General features: G+C 47.5%; 1 protein-coding gene across 9 annotated transcripts in view; it reads left to right on the forward strand.

Annotated features, from left to right (window-relative positions):
* The window catches only part of SLC1A2 (solute carrier family 1 member 2), a 134,814-nt gene that overhangs the window by 61,023 nt on the left and 53,512 nt on the right, over positions 1-20,279 (forward strand). For 6 of the 9 annotated variants that reach the window (XM_046643856.1, XM_046643857.1, XM_046643858.1 and 3 more), the window contains one exon: positions 19,506-19,645. In XM_046643856.1, coding sequence (XP_046499812.1) covers positions 19,506-19,645 — 140 coding nt within the window. Of the gene's footprint in view, positions 1-684; positions 880-9,977; positions 10,447-14,448; positions 15,497-19,505; positions 19,646-20,279 lie in introns of those variants that run through there. The other 3 variants (XM_046643854.1, XM_046643859.1, XM_046643852.1) reach the window with 3 other exon arrangements.

Below are 20,279 nucleotides of genomic sequence, written 5' to 3' on the forward strand. Positions count from 1 at the left end.
GTCTTGCGTGCTGACAGAGGGTCTTGCGTGCTGACAGAGGGTCTTGCATTTGCCCAGGTCACCTGTCTGAGGTTAGCCCTCATTATGAAGTCCTCCACCTGGTGAAGGCATAGCATTGAGTCACACGCCAACCCAAGTCCTCCCTGAGAGACTGGGTCTCCATACCCTGCACTAAATGTCGTGTCCTGCAGTCTGTCCTTCTCTTCCAAGCAGAATGTGAGACAATGCTGTAGAGGAGGAAAAAGGATTTTCTCTCTACTCTTCTAGTTTCTTGGCTGAGAAACCCCTGTAATAAAAAGAGAGATTAACAGGAGACAGACAAATTTGATTATGTGTATTTGTATGGGAACCTCACAGAGATATGAGACCCAGAGGTAGGCAAGCAATTGAGGCTCACGCACCATCCTGAGTTAAGGAACCAGTGGGTAGGGGTCTGGGGCTTCAAAGGGGAGGAAGGAAATTCACAGGAAGAGAAGAAGAGCGAATGTTTGGGAAACAAATGTTTGCCCTGCCGCACAGAAAAGTCTCTCCGATGAAAAAGTTGTCTGTGGTAATAGCCTTCTTCCTGGTACAGGCCCCTTTTCTAGGTTCATTTAGGCAGTTAAAGGGGACATAAAAACTTTTTCCTGAGTCTGCTGAGTCTTCATTGCTTTCAGCTCAAACGGATCCTGTCGCCAAAGAGGCATATTTTGGGGTGACAAATTCTGCTCCCTTCAGTGCCCTGTGGGATGGGTGGTTCCAGGTGGGTGAGAGTGCTTCAGCAGAGGCCGCCCTGACGTGTTAGTGACTCCAGCCCTGGCCCCGGCCCCGCCTCCTGCACGGAGACTGCTTGTCCGCACGTGTTGACGGCTGGACAACTGGATGCGCCAACAGAAGGAGGTGAGTTTTCTCCCCAGCAGATTTTTTTCCCAGTTAAGAATGGCAAGAATGAAAGGCTGAGAAATGGCTACGACACCACTTTTTATTATAGCTTCCTCCAAATTACCACATGAGAAGCCAGTACTCCACTGGGCGTTGTCATGGGATAGTCAAAGTGGAAAACAGGATGATCCCCAAAGAACCACCATCCAGAGAACAGAGATGTGGTTTGGAAGGTTCCCTCGTCAAAGACAGGAAAATACTCTGTTGGTTCTGTCCCCATCCTAACCAGATCTTCTGGAGAGCTCTGAATCCTGGTTCCTTCGTCTTGTAGAGCCCAGCGAAGACCCGGGTCCTAGCCTCTGCCACTCATGAGCTATGTTGTAACTTTGGGCAGATAAGACTCAGTGGGGAAAAGAATTGTGTCTATTTCAAAGAGTTGTTTTGTTTTAGTTACAAGTGATAGAAGGCTGACTTAATTTGATTTAAATGAACAAAAGAATGTGTTGGTTTATTAGCTGATAAGTCTACAGGTAGCTTCAGGCATAGTTGGATCCAGAGGCTAGAATCTTATCATTAGGACTCGTTCTCTTTCCATCTCTATTTTCAAACATAGGCAGGTCATTTCCATGTAGGCTCTGGGCAGCTTTAGACTTGCATCCTGATAGCTCAGAAACCTCAGCCAAAAAACAGCTTCTTCTTGCCACTATTTCTAGCAAAAGTCTTAGGACTGAATCCCACTGCTGAATCTTTGTGGTCATGAGGATGGAGTATCCTGATTTGCCAGGCCTGAGGTGGGCTGTGGGTACTAGGTGGTGGGCAAGAGCGAGAGGTTTGCAGTGTAGGGGCTAAATGAGGGGGTCAGTGAGTCTTTTCTGTAAAAGACCAGGTCACTATTCCCATTGGCTTAGCATGCTGGGAGCCATCTAAACAGCTGGTCTTCAATTTGGCTGCATGCCGGTGGAAGGGTTCCTCTCAAATCCCCCATCGACATGGACAGAGAGAGGCCCATGGGCACCTTCATCTACTCAGTGGGACAGACCCATTGACCAAATTCTTCATGACCGGTAAAGCCCTCCCTAGATTTCGGTTAACCAACAGCCCTGCTGCGATCCAGGTGGTGGATATTTTAGAACCACAGCTCTTTAGGGTTTTTTTTTTTCTTTTTCCCCAAATTTATTTCCAACTGTCATTACTCAGGATCATTTATATAAATCAATGAAAAAATATTTTGTGAGTCAAAAACAAGACATTTAGCCCTCTGGTCCTAAGCACTGCAGAGACCTCAGCAACCAGGATGGAACATTTGAGTTTGCTTTACCATGTTTTAAGTCAAAGGTCAGCAAGCTTTTTCTGTAAAGGGTCAGATAGTAAATACTTTTGCCATCGTGGGCCACATGGTGGGCTGTGGTTTGCTGACTCCTGCTCTAAGCTCTAGTTATAAAGAGCAGACAAAGGATGGAGGATTTGAATTGGCTGCCCAGCGACGTGAATGTAGTCTTTAGACCTTTGGGCTTTGGAGTCAGGTAGGGGTAGGTTTGCCTCTGTGGTTCTGCTGCTTAGTGGGTGATTTCAGGCACATTAGTTCCCTCAGTTTCCTTGTCTATAAAATGGGGGCAGTAATAGTGCCCCCATATGCCTGTTGTTGTATAGACCAAGCAGAGGAAGTCACTGACTGCAGAGCTGGTCTGCTCTGTAAGTGGTGGGCGTGTAATCATTGCTGTGATTGATAACCAAGCCCAGTGGGTGAAAGGAGCTATTCAATAGCATGCAGTTGAGGAACTGACCTCTCTGATCACCTTCCAAGGGAGCTAGGTGGGGAGTGCTGAGAAACCTTGTTTCATCCTCGTCTTCTGGGGGGAAAGTCTGAGACTGGATCCCATGTGCTTTGCATTGTTGCTGGGAGCCTAGCAGTAATTCATGGCAGACTATCTTCCTTTCTTTGAAAAATGAGGCCTCATATATTGGGAGGAAAATCTCAAATTAAAAATCCTTTTTCTTCATTTTCTTCAGCTATAGCGTTAGGCAAAATGGCCCGCTCTGGGGCTGGATCCTCAGCGCAGTGTGAGAACCAGTGGTGAAGAGTGACTACAGGCCCCGGGATGCTGGGTCCTCACTAATTAGTTCCCGGTGACGTCGTTGAGTGCCTGTGATTTTGCACCTCCTGATGCTGTGGCTGAAGTTTGAAAGAACTGGGCCTGAAGCTGCCTATATGCCCAACATCCTGGGGAATGCAGTTTTCAATAACTAAGTTTTATAGGTATTCCTGAAGAATTAATAGCTGTGAGGTTGAGGTTGGGTGTGTTGGTGAGACTGGAGAATGAGAAGGCAAAATAAGACCAAACAATGCAAAACAACAACCCGTTCCTTCTGTGCATGCACACACACACACACACGCACACACGCACACACGCACTCCCTGGGACATTCAATGATACAGCAATTAAAGGAACCTCTCAAAACGTTGCTCTCATCTTGAAGTTCCAGGTTCTTGCAGCTTCCTTAATGTGTGAAAAAGGATTGGGCTTTTGGTAGAGACAGACCAGGGTCTGATTTCCACCTCTGCCCTGTCCTTGCTGTTTGACAACAGGCAAGTTACTTAATCTCGCTTGCTCATCTTAAAATGACTAACAATCGCTTCTCATGTTGTACAAAACGTCTCTCTTAAGAGATGCTGCACATAGCTGCTGTCTGGCTTGACTGTAGGAGCAGAAATCCAAATCACCAAATCTGCACCCCTCCCGCCCCCCTCTGCAGACTGGTTCAAAAGGCTGAAGTCACTCTCAGCATTTCAGCACATGCTCAATCATTACTCTAGAGAGTTCTAATCCTGGGGTCCCTGATGACAAGGAGACCTGCTGAGAAGACAATGAGATCCCCACTCCACCCTCTGCCTGCTCTCAGGAAGGTGAGATGGAAGGTCGCTTGCTTCTGTGTTTTGTCCCCTGGGAGACTTGGCTTGAAGTTGTAAATTACGTGACGCCTTTAGTAACAACAGCGTAATTCACTCTGTTAAACCACACTATACCTACTTTGTAGCCTGGCAAATAAATATTCGTCCCTTGTTTGGGGATTTCATTTAAGCATGTAGGGAAAGCCTGCATCTATACAGTAACAAAACTAAATGGGATGTGGCTGCTTTCCTAACAGGAGCCAGGCAGATATGTAAGGGAATTTAGGGGACCGTTCACTTTTATCTTAACACTTCTGTCAGAAAAACAGCAGTGCCAGTATGATGCCAAATGGTATTTGATACTTGGCCTTGGTGTGAGGGAGGCAATAGGGACTGGTGGGTACTGTGGCACACTGGGAGATCCATGTCTGTCTAAAAGACATTCATTTCTCAGTCCTAGCTGATTGTTGTCACTCAGAAATCTAGGTTCCAGGATGACTAGATTTTCCAATACTTTAAGAGAAAGGAGAAATCTGGATTTTGATGTGAAATCTACTAGCTTTTAAATGTTGTTAAATAATTCAAATTTAAAAACAACAATTCTGTGTTACCTTTCAGTTTATAAGCACTTATAGAGATTAAAAGGGAGAATTGGTTAGGAAAAAAATTAAGTTGAGGGAGAAAAATGGTCATGTGGACTAACACCTCAAAAGTTGTATATGGTGTTTATTGCAACACTCTCCCAGTGGAAAAGCTTGCCTGTTTCCTTCAAGTTTTATCATGTTCCTTTGGCTCTACTTACTAAGGCAGGAAAGTGGACAAATACCTTTAGTCCTTTTCAATAACAAACTTGAAACAAAGAGCATTGATGTTTAGTTCAGAAAAATGGAAATAATTAACAATTTACCAGAATTTATCACTGCACATTAAAAGAAGTTTTAGAATTAATTCTCAATTCGTTATCTTAACATTATGAAAGTTACGGCTTATTAAGCTTAGCGGTAAAGAAAAGGAACCCTTCCTAAAGGAGGTAAATGGGTTCTGTGACTTCTCTCCACTATTTTTGGTGTAACAGTACAGGAGATGGTCATATGTTCTTAGTGACTGAGAAGGAGGTCTCTTTGGGAGTGAACACTTCCTAAGCTGTCTAGGGATGGAGCGAGAGACCCACTCCAAGGACCACGCTTGAGGAACAGCAGTCGAGCAGCTGTTGTACGATCCATCATTGCATTTTGCTCCCTGGGCTTGGGAAGCTGAAGGTGAGAGATGGAGTAAAAGAGAAAGAGGAGAGATGCTTTGGGGAGCTTGAGGAGGAAGAACAAAGATGCCCACAATGAAATTTTATTACATGTTTGTTGGGTGGTGTGTGACGTAAAACCTCTTCCCCGTCTCCCCAAGCTGGACAATAGTGGTTTCTCCGTAATGGATTGTGGGGTTGCATCTGGTTTCAAGTAAGGGACAAAGGGCTGAATGTAAGCTGAAGGTGGCCTTAGGGTAGCAGGGAGTTGGTGGGTAGAGGAAGGAGTCAAAATTGCCCATGGCGCAAAAGGCTGCCACTTCTGTGTTAGCTCCAAACCCCAGGATGGCCTGGAGTCCATGGAGCTCATTTCAAGGAACACTGCAGATCTTATCCAACGCCTGTTACCATATTTTGTCTCAGCACTTAGTTCCATCTACCGGTTTGTAGTGGCCACCTATTAGGTGCTTGCATGGTGCATGCCATTATATGGTGGATTCAAGCAAAGACAAGATACAATCCTTGCTTTGGTGTCATGATTTAAGAGCCAACCAGATAAGTCACTGACTCAAGAAGAAACTGTGCTCAAAAACACATTAAAGATTTTATGAGTTGGGCCAGATTGAGCCTTTCTTCCCAAGCACCTGGGATGAAGGACTTTCACCTCCGTTGCCATGGGGTGAAGTGGTAGTGTGGTCCAATGGCCAATGAAACTGGATCACTTCCAGGGGTGTCGAGCAGAGGTCCTGCTGGAACGACTTCAGGAGGTGCATAAAAGGTCGTGATGACCGCTTGTTGTAATGAGAAGCCCTGGTTGCTTTTGGCAAGGTCACTGGATGTTGGTTTGAGCTTCTGATAGACTTCCAGGCTAAGGGTTTCATACATCCTTTCCTCGTGCTTTGTTTAGGCTCCTCTCCAAATTCAAATCCATAGGAGGAACGTCTTGTCCAGTGCTGAGCTGGGAAGACCCCTGCCTGCTGCCAAGGACACCTCCCAGAGTCTGCAGACATGGGTCCCCCTAGTACCTGCAAATCACTATCTCTCAACAAGCTCTTCTTGAGCACCTAACATGTATTGCGTACAGAAGTGGATACAGGCCCTTCCCTCAGAGAATCTAAGTCTAGTGGGAAAGACATTCAGACACTAAGGAGAGAAAGTGAACGGGATGAAATGTGAAGTGCAAAATCTTAGAGGCATGAAAAGTAGGTTGGGGACTCAGGAAAGGATTATTCAAAGGGGCAACATCAAAGAGTCAGTTAAGATTTCAGGTTCTAATGGGAGAAGCGATACAACCCAAACGCTGTGAACTGCATCTGGCTATCGAGAAGGAGCAATGTATAATGAAAGAGGATGTAATCCACTTGCGACAGTGCTGTGTCAGCGCACAGCGCTGTGAACCAATCTGTCTCGATAACCTACGAGTGCGAGAAATGCACATTCTTCTCTTAAGAAGGAGTTTTCCTGGTGAGAGGATTTCCCATCAGTGGTGACGGGCTGGCTCAGTTTATCGCTCGTAAAATGAGCGTATCAAACCTGTTCAGAAATGAATCAGGCAGTCGGTAAGCTGAGTTGACTGCTGGAATCAGCAGGAACTGAATATTTAGTTGACTCATCAATAGCTACAAATTTAGTGGCTCATTAGAGGGAACCAAAGTAAGAAGAGACACGAGTCTTTTGGGAGGCCCTGAAATGCTCCCTTGGGTGATGGGGCTCATTTAGAGACCTTATGTTGACCAGCCTTTGAAACAGGTTATTGGCCAAGGAGAGAAAGACGTTGCTTGAGCCTGTGTTTATCTAGTCCCTCCCTCAAAGCTGGAAGAAGTGAGGAAGGGCGGGGTTGGAGAATTCTGCCCGTATCTCAGTAAGGGAGGCTGAGAGGCATGTGTTTGTCTGGTCGGGCTGCCTCTGGACAGAGCTCTGGAAGGAGAGGCGTGGGTACTGATAAGAAACTCTCAGAGTCTGCCATTGTGCCTCTCCGGCTTATCGTAAACATCAAATACAATAATGTACAATCTTAACCTTAGCCTGGGGTCTGGTACTACCTTAGTTTTCTATTGTTGCTGTAACAGCTTGCCACAAATTGAGTGTTTTAAAACACACAAATTTATTTTCTTATAAATCTGGAGGTCAGAAGTTTGAAGTGAGTCTTACTAAGCTAAGATCAAGGTGTCGGCAGGGCTGCGTTCCTTTCTGGGGGCCCTAAGGGAGAATCCATTTCCTTGTCCTTGACAGCTTCTAGAGGCCGCCCACATTCCTTGGCTCCTGGCCCCTTCCTCTATCTTCAAAGCCAGCAACACTGGGCTGAGTCTCTCTCATGCCGCCGTCTCACTAGTTCTTTCTCTCTCCTGTGTCCCTCTTCCACTTATAAAGACCCTTGTGATTACATGGGGCCCACCTGGATAATCCCGGATAAGCCCCCCATCCCAAGGCGAGTTAATCAGCAACAGTTATTGCACTCACAACCTCAGTCCCACTTTGCCAGGTAACTTGATGTATTCACACGTTCAGGGGATGAGGACGTGGACATTTGGGGGAAGGGGCGTTCTTCTGCCTACTACTGATACATGATAAAACGTCAATCAATGGTTCCTATTTATTACTAGTATTTCTAGTAACTTCTTTCTCAAGTGTGAAGTTACCTACTGCCATTCATTCTTCAAATGCAGGTCCAAAGTCTCGGCTCTGGTAGCTGCTGATGAACTGGAAGATGAGGGCTATGGAGCCTGCCGTTGACTGGCTCAGGGCAGCCGGGATGTGGCCGGACCCCACTGGAGGGCTGTGTCCAGTCTAAGAGGCACGTTGTAAGGGGGTGTAAGTGGTTTGGGGTGCTGCAAGCAGGATGGTGAGGAACTCGAGGAAGAGAAAGCTCTGGGCAGAAGTGCTGCCTTCACGTGCCTGGGAGGCCAGCAGCTGCAGAAGGGGTTGCGCTGGTGTCGTGATTAAGAGCATGCGTCGTGCTCAGGTGGAGCTGGGTTCCAGTCCCAGCTCAGCCACTCACCAGCTGCCTGGCTTTGGGCGAATGACCTCACCTCTCTGACCTCCAGTTTTTTCATCAATAAAGAAGGAAGAATAATAGTATCCACCTTGTGAGAGTGTGGCAAGAATTCAATGAGATAATGCATGTAAAATGTCTAGTATGTTGCCTGATGGTAACTATTATTAGGATTAAATGGCTTCACCGGGTAGAAAATGACCAGTGGGCCGAGGCTACAGGGAAGGAGATTCCGCTCACCGTGAGCAAGAGCGTCCTAGGAGGCAACGCTGTGCAGGGGCAGGGTGTGGGGCAGGGGGCCAGACCCATGAGTCAGCTCCCCTTCACCGCAGCTGTTCCGGCACTTTCTGGTCGTCAGCAAAGTCGCCTGTGTGCTTTTAGAAAAGCCCAGAGGTCCAGGACTCGCCCGAACATGCTGAACTGCGATATTGAGGAATGGGGCGTGGGGATCTGTGTTTTTCAATAGAGTTTATTTTCGTAGAGCAGTTTTAGGTTCACAGCAAAACTGAGCAGCAAGTACAGAGAGTTCCCATATACCCCCTGCCCCCACCACGTGCACGGCCTCCCCTACTCTCAACATCCCCCAGCAGTGGGACATTTGTTACACTCGACGAACCTATATTCACTCATCATTGTCACCCAAAGTCTGCGGTTTACATCAGGGCTCACTCTTGGTGGGGTACATTCTATGGGTTTGGACAAATGTCTAATGACGTGTGTTCATTATTGTAGTGTCATACAGAATGTTTCCACTGCCCTAAGAATCCTCTGTGCTGTTCTTATTAATGCCCTGCCCTCAACCCCTGGCAACCTCTGACCTTTTTACCGTCTCCATAGTTTTGCCTTTTCCAGAATGTCATATAGTTGGAATCATGCAGTATGCGGCCTTTTCAGATTGGCTTCTTTCACTTAGTAATGTGCATTTAAATTTCCTCAGTGTCTTTTCTTGACTTGATAGCTTGTTTCTTTTTAGCGCTGAAGAACGTCCAATTGTCTGATGTTCCACAGTTATTTATCCATTCACTACTGAAGGACATCTTGGCTGCTTCCAAGTTTTGGCAGTTATGACTAAAGCTGCTGTGAACATCTGGGTGTGGGTTTTCGTGCGGACGTAAGTTTTGGAGATCTTTATTTTTAATGAGTGATCCAGAGACAGATTTGGGGCCTCTGGACCAGATAATCGTTTGTCCAGAGGTTGAGGAGGACTGGAAGGCTGAAATTTAGGGTTCCACGAGGATCGTGCGCAGCTCTTGCATCCGGCCCTGGTTTGGATTAGGCGGTAGCCTTCTTCTCTCTGGATTTTTCTCTCCCAAATGTTCAGTGTCACTCTTTTGGCCAAATGTTCAGTGTCAATGTTTATTGCTAGCACAAAACTACCTAATATAAAAAGCAAGTTTTGAGGAGCTGGAGAGAGTGGGCTGACCTGTTCTTCCAAGTTTAAGACTCCCTGGGGTCAAATGCAGACTCTACCACCTGCTGATTCTGACACTGAGCAAATAATTTAACCATCCTATGCCTCAGTTCTCCCTTCAGTAAAGGTTGCTAATAATAATATCCACCTCATGAGGTTATTGCGGGAATTAAATGAGTTCACGCTTAAAAAATGCTTTGCAAAGCGCCTGGTACAAAGTAAGTATGGAATAACCAGCCGCTGCTATCATTACCATCATCATCTTCTTCTTCATTTTTATCCTTCTTATTACCAATTACCAGGCTCTTGAGTCCCTTCAAGGTGGGAGTTCTTCCTGGTGAAGAAGCGGAGTTGGAGGACCTCCTGTACGTGCCGAGTCAGCGGGAACAGGACAACTCCCCCTGCTCTGGCTGAGGGGAGGGGCGAGTCAGTTAACTGGATGTCACTTTCCCGCTATGGTACATCCGAGGCCAGGGGGCCAGGAGCTTGGATTATCTAAGGCAGGCAGCAAGGAGGTGGCTTCCCAGAGCTCTTTGCTTTTTCCCTCACCTAGCAGCCCCCTCCTCTCTCTGTTTTCCTTCTCCAGGAGCTGGGATTGTGTGTCTCCTGGCACCAGTGACTTGGTAGAGATGGACGTTTTAATGCCTCTGTCATTCTGCAAACACGCTTATAAAGGATGTGCCCAAAGAACTCTGGACGCAAAGGCAGAGGACGGACAAGTTTAATTCTGCCTACAGAACCAGCTGGTTCAAACCCCAGCTCTGCTGCATCTAAGCTTGTGAGCTCCAGCAAGTTTCTGAATCTCCTGGAATGACAGTCTCTGCGTTTCTGAGATGGAATAATTCCTTCCCTCTCAGGGATGTCATCAACACAAAATAAGTTAATGGATGTGAAAATATTTTGTGAACTAGGCAACTGTTAAGTTGCTATTAACTTATTTGTCACCAAGTTCAGGGGATGAAATGTTGCCGTTGTTCATAATCTAAAAGGTGACCACAAAGACACAAGCCTGCAGGTGCTCTTCTGATGGAAGACAAACGAGACTTGCCTTACGGGTGAGTACTTGGCAGTTATCGGGAAAAGTGTAGGAGGAAGATAAAGACCATGAACTTCTTTTTTGGCTGGTGAGACCACTCTCTTGTAACGTGGGCCACCCCAGGCCCCACTGTTTTTGCCTCATCTGAAGGGGACTTTCACATGTTCCCAAAGTATAAGTTGTCTTTTGGGCAAAATTAGCACCTGTTCTTTTGCTGGCAAATCCACGAATATGGGAATTAGTCATTTGGGGGGCCAAAGCTAGATAAATTATATATATTTACTTCTAAAACCCTAATTTAGCTTGCCTGTTAATTTTCAAACTTTGGGTTCAATTCTAACACACATACAAAAAAGCACATGATTCTTAAGTGACAAGTCTGATTAATTTTCACAAGTTGAACACACATGAGAAACTAGCATCCTGATTAAAAAGAAAAGTAAGAAAGAAAAACAAAATTGCTAGCATTCAAGAAATCCTGTGGAGGCCACAGAGTTTTAAACACAGTCAACTTCAGAACTGACCCAGGGCCAGAGCGTGTAGTTGGCAAAGTGTATCTGCAATGTCCTGACCCCTCCTCTGTGGTTGTGGCTTCCAGGTGTGGGTCTGGCCAAGCCCGGTGTCAGGGGTTTCTCCCAACCCAGCCTGTTCTCAGGGAGGGTCTGAGAAGCTCCGTCATGCAGGGGCATCATGCAGGGGTGTCACTGAGCCAGCTGCCTTCCCCATGGCCTCCTAGCTTCAGGGTGGGTTCCCTGCTGGGATGCAAAGGGCCAGGTCTCTTAAGGAGGAACTTCAGGCCTCTGAGAGCCGGAAGTGGGTGACTTTGAAGAACTTTGGAGAAACCTTCAAGTCCTGAAACCTCAGCCCACCAATGCACAGTGTGGCCTTTCAAATGCCAGCCCTGGGAAGTCTCTCCATTGCACGGTCATGATGGTGACTCGTCTTCCTGCTGGGAACTGACCCTGTGTTGCAAGGTTGGCTGCTTGGTCTAAAAGGAGAGAAGGCGCACAGAAGAAGGGAGAGGACTGCATTGAAGAAAAGCAATTGTAAGGTGCGACCAAAAGGCCCAGAGAATTGCGTCTAGTGGGCACCTCCCCCAGTGTCTGCTGGTGCCTGAAACCGCAGTGGCTAGTTAGCCTCTTCATCAACACCCCAGCCACTCCTGTCTGGGGGCCTGACTGGGAAGGCTCGGTCTGGGAAGCTCCACGGGCCAGAGGAAGAACCTCCCAGCCCTGAGGACCAAGTCCAGAGCTCTGTCCATCAAGAGAGCTCCTCAAACTTGGGATTCCATTGACTCCTGGACGAGGAATGGTGTGCATGCTCTTGGGTAGAAGGGCCACACTCTGGAGCATCCAGGTTTAGAGATGTTGGTCTTGGCAGTTGGGTCCTAAGGTGTCCTGTGTCCTCCCTGAAGACCTCGTTAGCTGGGCCCAGATTGGTTCATGGCTCCATCCCCCCCAAGAGTGCTGGGTGCGCTCTGGGCACCATGTCTTGGGGAGGGCGGCTGGGTCAAAGCCACCAGCAGGGAAGGGCCGGCCCTGTGTGTGGCTGCCACCCCTCCCTGCCACCCACTGGGTTTCTAATGCCAGTGTTCATGCTTTTGTGCTCTGCTTTCTCTCCTCTTCTCAGATTTCCTGGTCTTTCAGAACATTACCCCCTAGAACTGGATGTCACACAGCACTGTGACTAGAGCATGTTTTTGTCTAGTCTCCCATTCATTCACTCAACATACAATAATCGAGCATCTGCCATATGCCAGGAACCATGCTGGGTGTGGGGGAGACAGAGTCAAATAAGTTAAGATCCTGCCCTCAAAGAGTTTATATTCCAGAATGGAAACAGACAAGTAAATTGTGATAGTCAACACCTTGAGAAGTCAGCACAGACAAGTACAGGTGAGCTGCGGGATCGCCCCCATTTATTGGAGTTGTGTGAAGTTTTCAAATGTATTTTCATGTTGTTCCAAGGACCAGAGGGGGATAGCAATTACTTCAGAACTGACGTGCATCTGGGGACTGGGCTGGCCAGTGTGCTCCTGGGCTATGGTGTAACCTTTATTTTTAGAAGAGTTTCCCAATTTGGGATGATCAAACACCCCACCCCAGGCTGTCACTCGGGCCCGGAGGTTCACAGTTCCTTGGTGTCTCATTTCTGTCTTGGGTGATGAGATTTTCTGGAAATGAGCAAATCCACTGGGTCGAGGCTGGCTTAAGTCTCTGCCCAGGGGAGGATCACAAAAGTCCAGAGGTTTATACTTAAGGCTGAACGCCTGCTGTTCTCTGAGAGGCTGTTCAGTCATTCCATGTGGAAGCTTATAGCCGTGGGAACTTCCAGGCCCCCACCCACTCGGGCCCTTCTGGGATTTTTTTTTAAAAAGCACAAGTACCATTTGTTGTGAAAGTGGTTTAATAAAACCCAACTGTAAATAAACTGTCTCAATGGTCATTTTCCTCCATTTCAGGCATTTAAGACAAAGAAAGGAAACTAAAGTGTAGTATCAATTATGTGTTAATACTCTGTTGGTGCTTTCATAAGTATTATCTTCTTGAAGCTCTGTGATGACCCAGCAAATTGGGTATTATTGTCCAAGAGATTAAATAATTCCTTGTCCCAGCAACAGCTGGAAAAGGGGGCTTTTAACCAAGAATCAGGTGGCCATGTCATAATTGCCTTCCCCCAAGTAGCTTTCTGGTGGCTGCTAATCACAGCTGATGTTTTAACTTCTGTTTCTGGGCAAAATGAATGCCGTTTTTATTTATTCCTTCACAATTTTGTCTCCTACTACTTTTTCTTTGCCGCTGGTGTGAGGACACACAAAGACCCCAACTGGCTCTGTGTTTGCCATTCGCATCATTGGCCAGTTTGGGTCTCTTGGCCTGGGAAGTGATATGGAGAAAAGACTCCTTTCTTTCAATTTTTCATCTTGAATATTTCTGTGAGTGCCACCTCTCCAATTCCACAGGAGTTGAGAGTGAGTAAGATAGGGGGCCTCTCAACGATTTAGTGGTGAATTTGGCACTTGGCTGGTCCCAATGCCAGTTCACCGTTTGACCATATTCCCGTGGCCTTTACCTGCCCGTCTTGGGAATCTAGACTGAGAATTGGTCAAGTGTGGATGGGCGGTTAAGAAGGTACCTGTCTGAACTGTGTGCCAAACTGGACCCCTAGCTCAGCTTTAGTGGTGCTGGAAAAACGTGCTTTTGTAGTAGAGATAGGAAAGGTAAAAGTGGAGGTAGAGACATAAAGAAATGCTGTCATTATTGATGGTTTGTCTCTTATCTTGAGTCACGCATCTGCCTTTCCCTGTGAGGGTGGTGGTGCAGCAACTGGGCTGTCCCCTCGTGGTTGATGAAATGAGTCATCTCATGATAAACTCTAAGCTTATTCAGTCCTGGACAGAATAGAATGGAGGCGACATCTTGAACTGAGGGCTGTTAATACCCTCCGCCCCCAGGAGAATTAGAGAATGTCAGCATTGTAGAACATTAGAGAATTTCTAACCCGACCCTCTTATGTTACAGATTAAGAGCCTGGGGCCTAGAAAATAAAAAGCAATACCTAAACTCTATTACTATCTTACATTAAGAGTGTGTTTTTATCATTTCATAGCACTTTACCTTTCTGTCTGTTAATTTCAGTCAAGTAACTTTGCATCCGTTTTATCCTCATACTATTTCTGACATAACCAGTTAGCAGCAGCCTTGGAATTAGAATCCAGACCTCGTGACTTCCAATCTTGTGTTGTCCGCTAGGTCCAGGCCCGTCATGATTTGGGATAACCATAAACTGTGTGCGTTAGCCAGACCATCGGATATTCAGGAAGAAGCTATGGAAAAGATGTGTCATTTGTGAAGTCCGGAGTTCACTGGCAGCACCTTTCCAGGAAGTATTTTTGGGATCTAGGAAATGGACCCAGTGGCCAAGAGTGAACAGAAGAAGGGACTGAAGGACATTTGGAGGTTGTGAGCTCTAGGTTTCACTCACAGAATCTGCGAGGACACGGTCGCTGTCAGAGAGAGATTCTGACTTCTTGGTCAAAGATCATCCTCGAGACGGTTAAACCAGGCTTCCAGGATCTAGCAAGGGTGAGGGACTGGCGGGCTGTTGGAAATGCCCAGCTGTCTTGGAGTTCCGGTCCCTTTTACAGCAAGAATGGTGTTCTTTGGGGAGCCGGGGAAATTCCAGATGCGGGGCAGTCACAGCTGTAATCACCACATTGTGGGGCTCGGTGTTCAGAGCTGACACCACTGGTATTTCTGGCATTGTTTTCCAAACACTGCAACCACTCAGGGGAAAGCCCCTCACCAAACACTATTTTTGTTCTTGAGGGTCTGACCTCGTGTCCCCCATTCGGGCCGTCTCTGGATGCTGTCTCCCTGCCGCCTCCCCAGGCCCCGTGGACTTGGGCAGCAGAGGGCGGGATGGGTGATGCCCACTGCGGACCTCACCTCCTCCAGGCAAAGGCACACCAGTTGCCTTTAGGTTCCCTGGCGAAGGTTCTGTCGCTACCTCATTGAACCAGTGAAGGAGGAAAAAAAGAATTTGGTGCCAGATAAGGCGACACTGAAGCATGCAGGCAGGAAATCTGAATTCGACACACCACATCTAAGGAGGCTGTTATTAGAAGCTCTTGGCAGAGCCAGGGAGATCGAATGCTAATGAGAAGCAGATTTGAGAATAATTTAAAGCTTAGCACCAGCCCGTCACACGCTCCCTTCTGCATCACAGAGGATGTGCGCGGTTAGCTGAGCTTGCTGTTGAAGCGGGACGTGCGGACTTGCGTGAGAAAAAACGAGGCAGGGACTGCGAATTAACAGCTGTTTAATCACTCAGTGGAGAAGTTAAGGCTCAAGGAACTTGTAGGCTCATTGTTAAAGTTTTAATTATCCAAACAGTTGCCCATCAATCACATGGCTTAACTCTCGGGCCACGCAGAGGCATCTGGTGGAGTCGGTCACAAGAACCTCCGACAGGAAGGAATGGCGTTGCTAACTCTTCCATCCAGAAGGTGCTCAAGCAGAGATGGAGATGGCCAACAGTGCTGAAGAGCGTCAGGCTCAACGGAGTCGGTATAACCAACTCACGCCTGGGCTTTCGAATTCTTTGTTGTTTGGCTCTGTGCGCACAGCCGCAGGTTGTGGGAGGGTGAGAGTAGCAAGGGGGTAAGTGTGCACACTTGAAATAACTTCTTGTGTTTATCCAGGGGACTTACCCAGACTAGCTCCTGCCCTTTCTGCTCGTTGCCAGGGAAGCGAAAACTGCAGCCTGTTGTAACCTCAGACCTTCTGCCTGTGTCTGGCTCACCTCTCCTCTGGGAGCCGGGACAGCCGTTGAAAGCCCATCATATACGTGGTGGTGATAGAGCCCAGCATGACTGATGTGACACTCAATTCGAATCAGTGCCCACGCTGACAACCAGCACGTGGACACCAGGAGTTGGTCTGGTGGGAGCTCCAGGCTCTAGTTTGGACGGATGGAATTCCAAACTGCAAATATTCCGTTTATTTGCTAAGCTCTGGACAAAGTGCATAATTAATTTAGGAGACCCCCTCAGTTTCTGCAGGTTTCTGTTCAAACGTTCTCTTATCACAGAAGCCTTCCCTGCCACCTGGTACCAGACAGCACTGCCTCCTGCCCACCTGTCACCCTCCTCCTAGCAGGTAGCTCCACTTGAAATGTATTTGTCCGTGTATTTGTTCTCCCACTAAAATGTACACTCCGTGAGAGCAGAGGCTTTGTCTGTTGTGTGTTTTGTGATATCTTTAGCACCCAGAACTGTGTAGGGCCTGTAATATGAGCCCGATGGAAATTTGTGGAACAAATCCAACAATAGTAAGAGGCTTGTTGAAGTGGTGTGCTGCCCGTCTATCCGTGGAAGGGCCTCATTCCCAGGAGAAAGCAAGGTGCCCTTTAGAGCTGCTTTCCAATACTTAATTTCTCTGAGCAAACATTTCCCCAAGGGAGCCTTTGGTCCCGGGGCTTAAAGAGCACAGTCCTGCTCCCTCAGGGTTTGCAGACTGTGGAGGATAGAGACATTTAAATTAAATCCATCCTTTAAGATCCAACTGGCATCAGCCCCTCCTGGGAGTCCTTCTTGAACACGCTCCCTCCCCAAAGCCAGGTTAGGGACCGTTCTGCCCATTTCCCAGCGTCCTGTGCAGAGCTGTCTCCTGGCCTGTATGTACAGCAGACAGACATCATACGATATGCTCTGTTTCCCCTTAAGAGCGAGGATTACACCTTCCTCATTACTGAGTGTAGTATCTGACACACAGCATTCGACGAACACCAGTTATCCTTTTATCACCACTGTTACTCTGTGCATTCCGTGCCCAGCATTTCTCTAGCTGTGTATGTGTGTCATCTCAGTTTACAAACTATCCGTTCTTCAGAGGACAAGGAAGGCATAGAAGCAGCTCTGTGTTACGTCATACAGTATTACATAGCGTTAGACTCTCTAATAGTCCCCTCCTCAGGCTCTCCTGGTGTGCTGGGGATGCAGCGACCACTTAAACTGGGATAGGATCTTTACAAAGAGTTCTTAGGGGGCTTCCTGTGCCCCCAGCTGCAAGCTGAGGCCCCGAAGCACTTTAGAAATTATTTTCCAAGTGCGGATGTCAGACACTCCTCTGAGCCCAGAGCCTGTGCTTGATTCCAAGAAGACTAAGGAAGTCACAAGCGTTCTCTCGATAAATACTTGTGGGCTCATGACATTTTGATGCTGCCGCTTTGATGTGGCTGTTTCGATTCTGGGTTTCAGGGACATTTTGTCATGGCCTAAAAAACCAAGCCACTAAACACGCAGCTAAGAAGTGCTCCTGGCCGGACTGCTGGATCGGTGTGCACATTAACCTACCGTCTGTTTTCACTTTGAGATGGTTGCTTTGATGCCTGGCACTTTCGCTGCAGCGTACGGATCGTGCCAGCATGTTTGGTTTAAATGCCTGTTAGTCTCACTTAAATGCTAACCATGTGCCGGATTCTAACTCCGATGGCAGGAGGAATTCAAACGAAGCGAGAGGCAGGGGAGAACAATCTCAAGGGGATCGTAGGGTGAAGCCAAGGGCTGGCTCAGGAATACATTCACCGTTTCAGAACACATGTGACCTCCATTCTTTGTTGACCATTTCCTGGTTTAAAGTTTCAGATGACTGGCTCGAAAAATGTTTAAAAACATAAAAAGATCCCGATGCAAACATAGAAATATGGTCTATCCATGTTAAAAAGATCGTTTTGATCATTTTTCCCTGCTGTGTTGTGAAAAGAAGTTTTCTGTCTGTTTCACTTAGTGATGGGAGGGGGCGGTGTTCGTTGCTCGTGGTCGGAAAGGCCCTCGCACCTGCTGTGAGCGCTCACGTCCTATTTTTCTTTCTGGACGGTCTGAGTGATCGTTAGCACACACATATGTCAGATGGTCAGAGAATGCCCCAAAACTAACTAGACGAGGAGAAAATTAGGCCGTTAAGGGGAGAATAAGAAGTTTATATTTTGACTAGTATTTTCATCTGGCTATGCTACCAGACCATGCAACGTTGTTCCCAATTTTAAAGCATTTTGGTAGCAAGTATATTAAACAGCCTGTTGTGAAAAAGGAAGTAGTTGTATTTGGGTCCCTGGCCTTAATTCTGAGACTGGAAGTTAAGCATGGTGTATTGTTGGAATGGTGGTGCCTTGGGTAGGTCCCCAGAGTTAAATGTCACCCTTGTCATGAACTTGATGAGTGTTGTGTGTCTCTTCTTCCCTGGAGAAAAGAACTACCCGGGCCAGGCCCCGCCAGGCCTCTGCTATACGCTATCAGGTTTAATTTGCACACGGCAGGCATCAAGTCCTTCTTTCTGCATCCCACACAGCTGGCAGGCGATGGAGTCAGGATCTGAAGGCTGGGTTCTTTGATTCTAAGACCCACGCTGTTTCCATTATAACCAGTGATTCCAAACCACTGGTCTTCCTGGTTCCAAAGGAAGGCTTCTCCAGTCTGTGGTCAGAATATCTGGGCGAGGCTGACACATCACTCTCTTGGGAGGCATTGCCGTTTATCCAGAGACTGTGGCCTGTTTTTCCAAGTGTTAAAGATTTCTTTTCTTTTATCACATGATGGTGGTTGCTAATGGCCGCTAACAAAACTGTCCTAACTTGTCAAAGTAAAAAATTGGCCTCCCTGGGTCAATCCCCAAGCTTCAATATGAAATCTTAATGGCCTGGGAAATGACAAAGCTGGAAAAAGAGGCAGTGTACTCATTACCCTGGCCGGGGCTCCGTTGGCAGACTGTCAGCACAGCTTGGGTTCATATGGGGTTGATCTGGCAAAGGGCTGGGCTGCCTCCATGAATGAAGGCAATCACGTGCTGCTTAAAGCCACACTTCTTGGAGGCTGAGGAGTGCGACTCCTGGGCAGTTCAACAGAGTCCTGATAGTTCAAGTGACCTTTGAAGAACCACAATGGATTGATTTTTTTTTTCATTAAAGTAGCTAAACCATCTTTTTCCAAAAGAGAGGTAAAACTTGGACTACCAGCGTTTACGACTTTTCTGTGTCCAGGATGGGGAAGGTTTGAGTTCAGAGGCATTTTAATTTAGCATGACTGAGGCTGTGACTCTCCTGACCGTAGATTATTCAAAAGTCACCTTTTTGCTGTTAATACAAGAATGAAAGAGCTCAGGTTTTGAACCCAGACACATCTGGGTTTGAATCTCCATTTCTTTTAGCCTTGAGACTGTGGGCAAGTCACTCTCTGTGGAATGGGGCACGAATACTTGCCTCCGGGAGTTATGTGGTGGGCAGCTCTTGGAAAAACCCTCCCACCGCCTGCGGTGTTCCTTTTCTTTACTGTGATGATAAAGATCAAAGGGATGGAAGCACCTGGCATGCAGGTGTTCAGGGTGTCCTAGTGTCCTGCCTGTGGGTGAGCTGGAATTCGGGGTCCCCTGAGTTGCTCTGGGTTTTATTTTCCTGCCCATGGTTCCAGATTCCCAACTGTGCCTGGAGGAGGCCAGTTTCATTTCGCACTACCTGAGCCCCTCCACCTGAACAGGGCAGGTGGCCAGCAGGCTCTAACCACTGCCTTCCCTTCTGTTTTAGTGCCAACAACATGCCCAAGCAGGTGGAAGTGCGAATGCACGACAGCCACCTCAGCGCAGAGGAGCCCAGGCACCGGCATCTGGGGCTGCGCTTGTGTGACAAGCTGAGGAAGAATCTCCTGCTCACGCTGACCGTGTTTGGTAGGTGCCCACCTGCCCCGCTTCTCTGGGTCTCTCCTGGCTCTGTGGGAAAGTGGGTTCTGGCAGCCAGCCCTCCCCCATGCTCTGCCTAGGCCTGGTTGGCCCAGGCACGGCTGCCTCGATGATATAATCTTCCCCTCACCTGCCCTAGCCATTTGTTTTCCTCCTTGCTTCTCAAACTTCAGTATGCATAGAAATTTCCTGCGAGTGTGCCAACATGCAGATTCCCAGGCCCTGCTTGCTTTGGGCCCTCGGGAACAAGGCCCTGGAATCTGCATCTTAACGAGTCTCCTAGGTGATTCCAAAGGAAGTGGTCACTGTACCACATTTAGGGAAATACCTGTATCAAGATAAAGACAACAGTTGCCCAAAACCCCACCAAGAGGGCTCCAAGGTCTAACCTTCTCCGAATGCCTCATTTACTTAGGTTCATTAGCACATCAGCTAGTGAGGTCAGTGTGGACGAGGCTTGTCCACATGCCTTGATCGCTCCAGCTCCATCTTGCAATTTTGCTCCCCTGCTTCAGGCCTCACTCAGGCCATGGGTATCCTTTGTGTGACTGTTGATACAATCTTGGTCTTAGGTTTTGCACCAGGGTTTATTCAAAATGGGGAAAATTGCAGTTTCTTGTAA

Source organism: Equus quagga, chromosome 17 (assembly GCF_021613505.1).
Source record: "Equus quagga isolate Etosha38 chromosome 17, UCLA_HA_Equagga_1.0, whole genome shotgun sequence".
In the NCBI taxonomy this organism is placed as follows: Eukaryota; Metazoa; Chordata; class Mammalia; order Perissodactyla; family Equidae; genus Equus; species Equus quagga.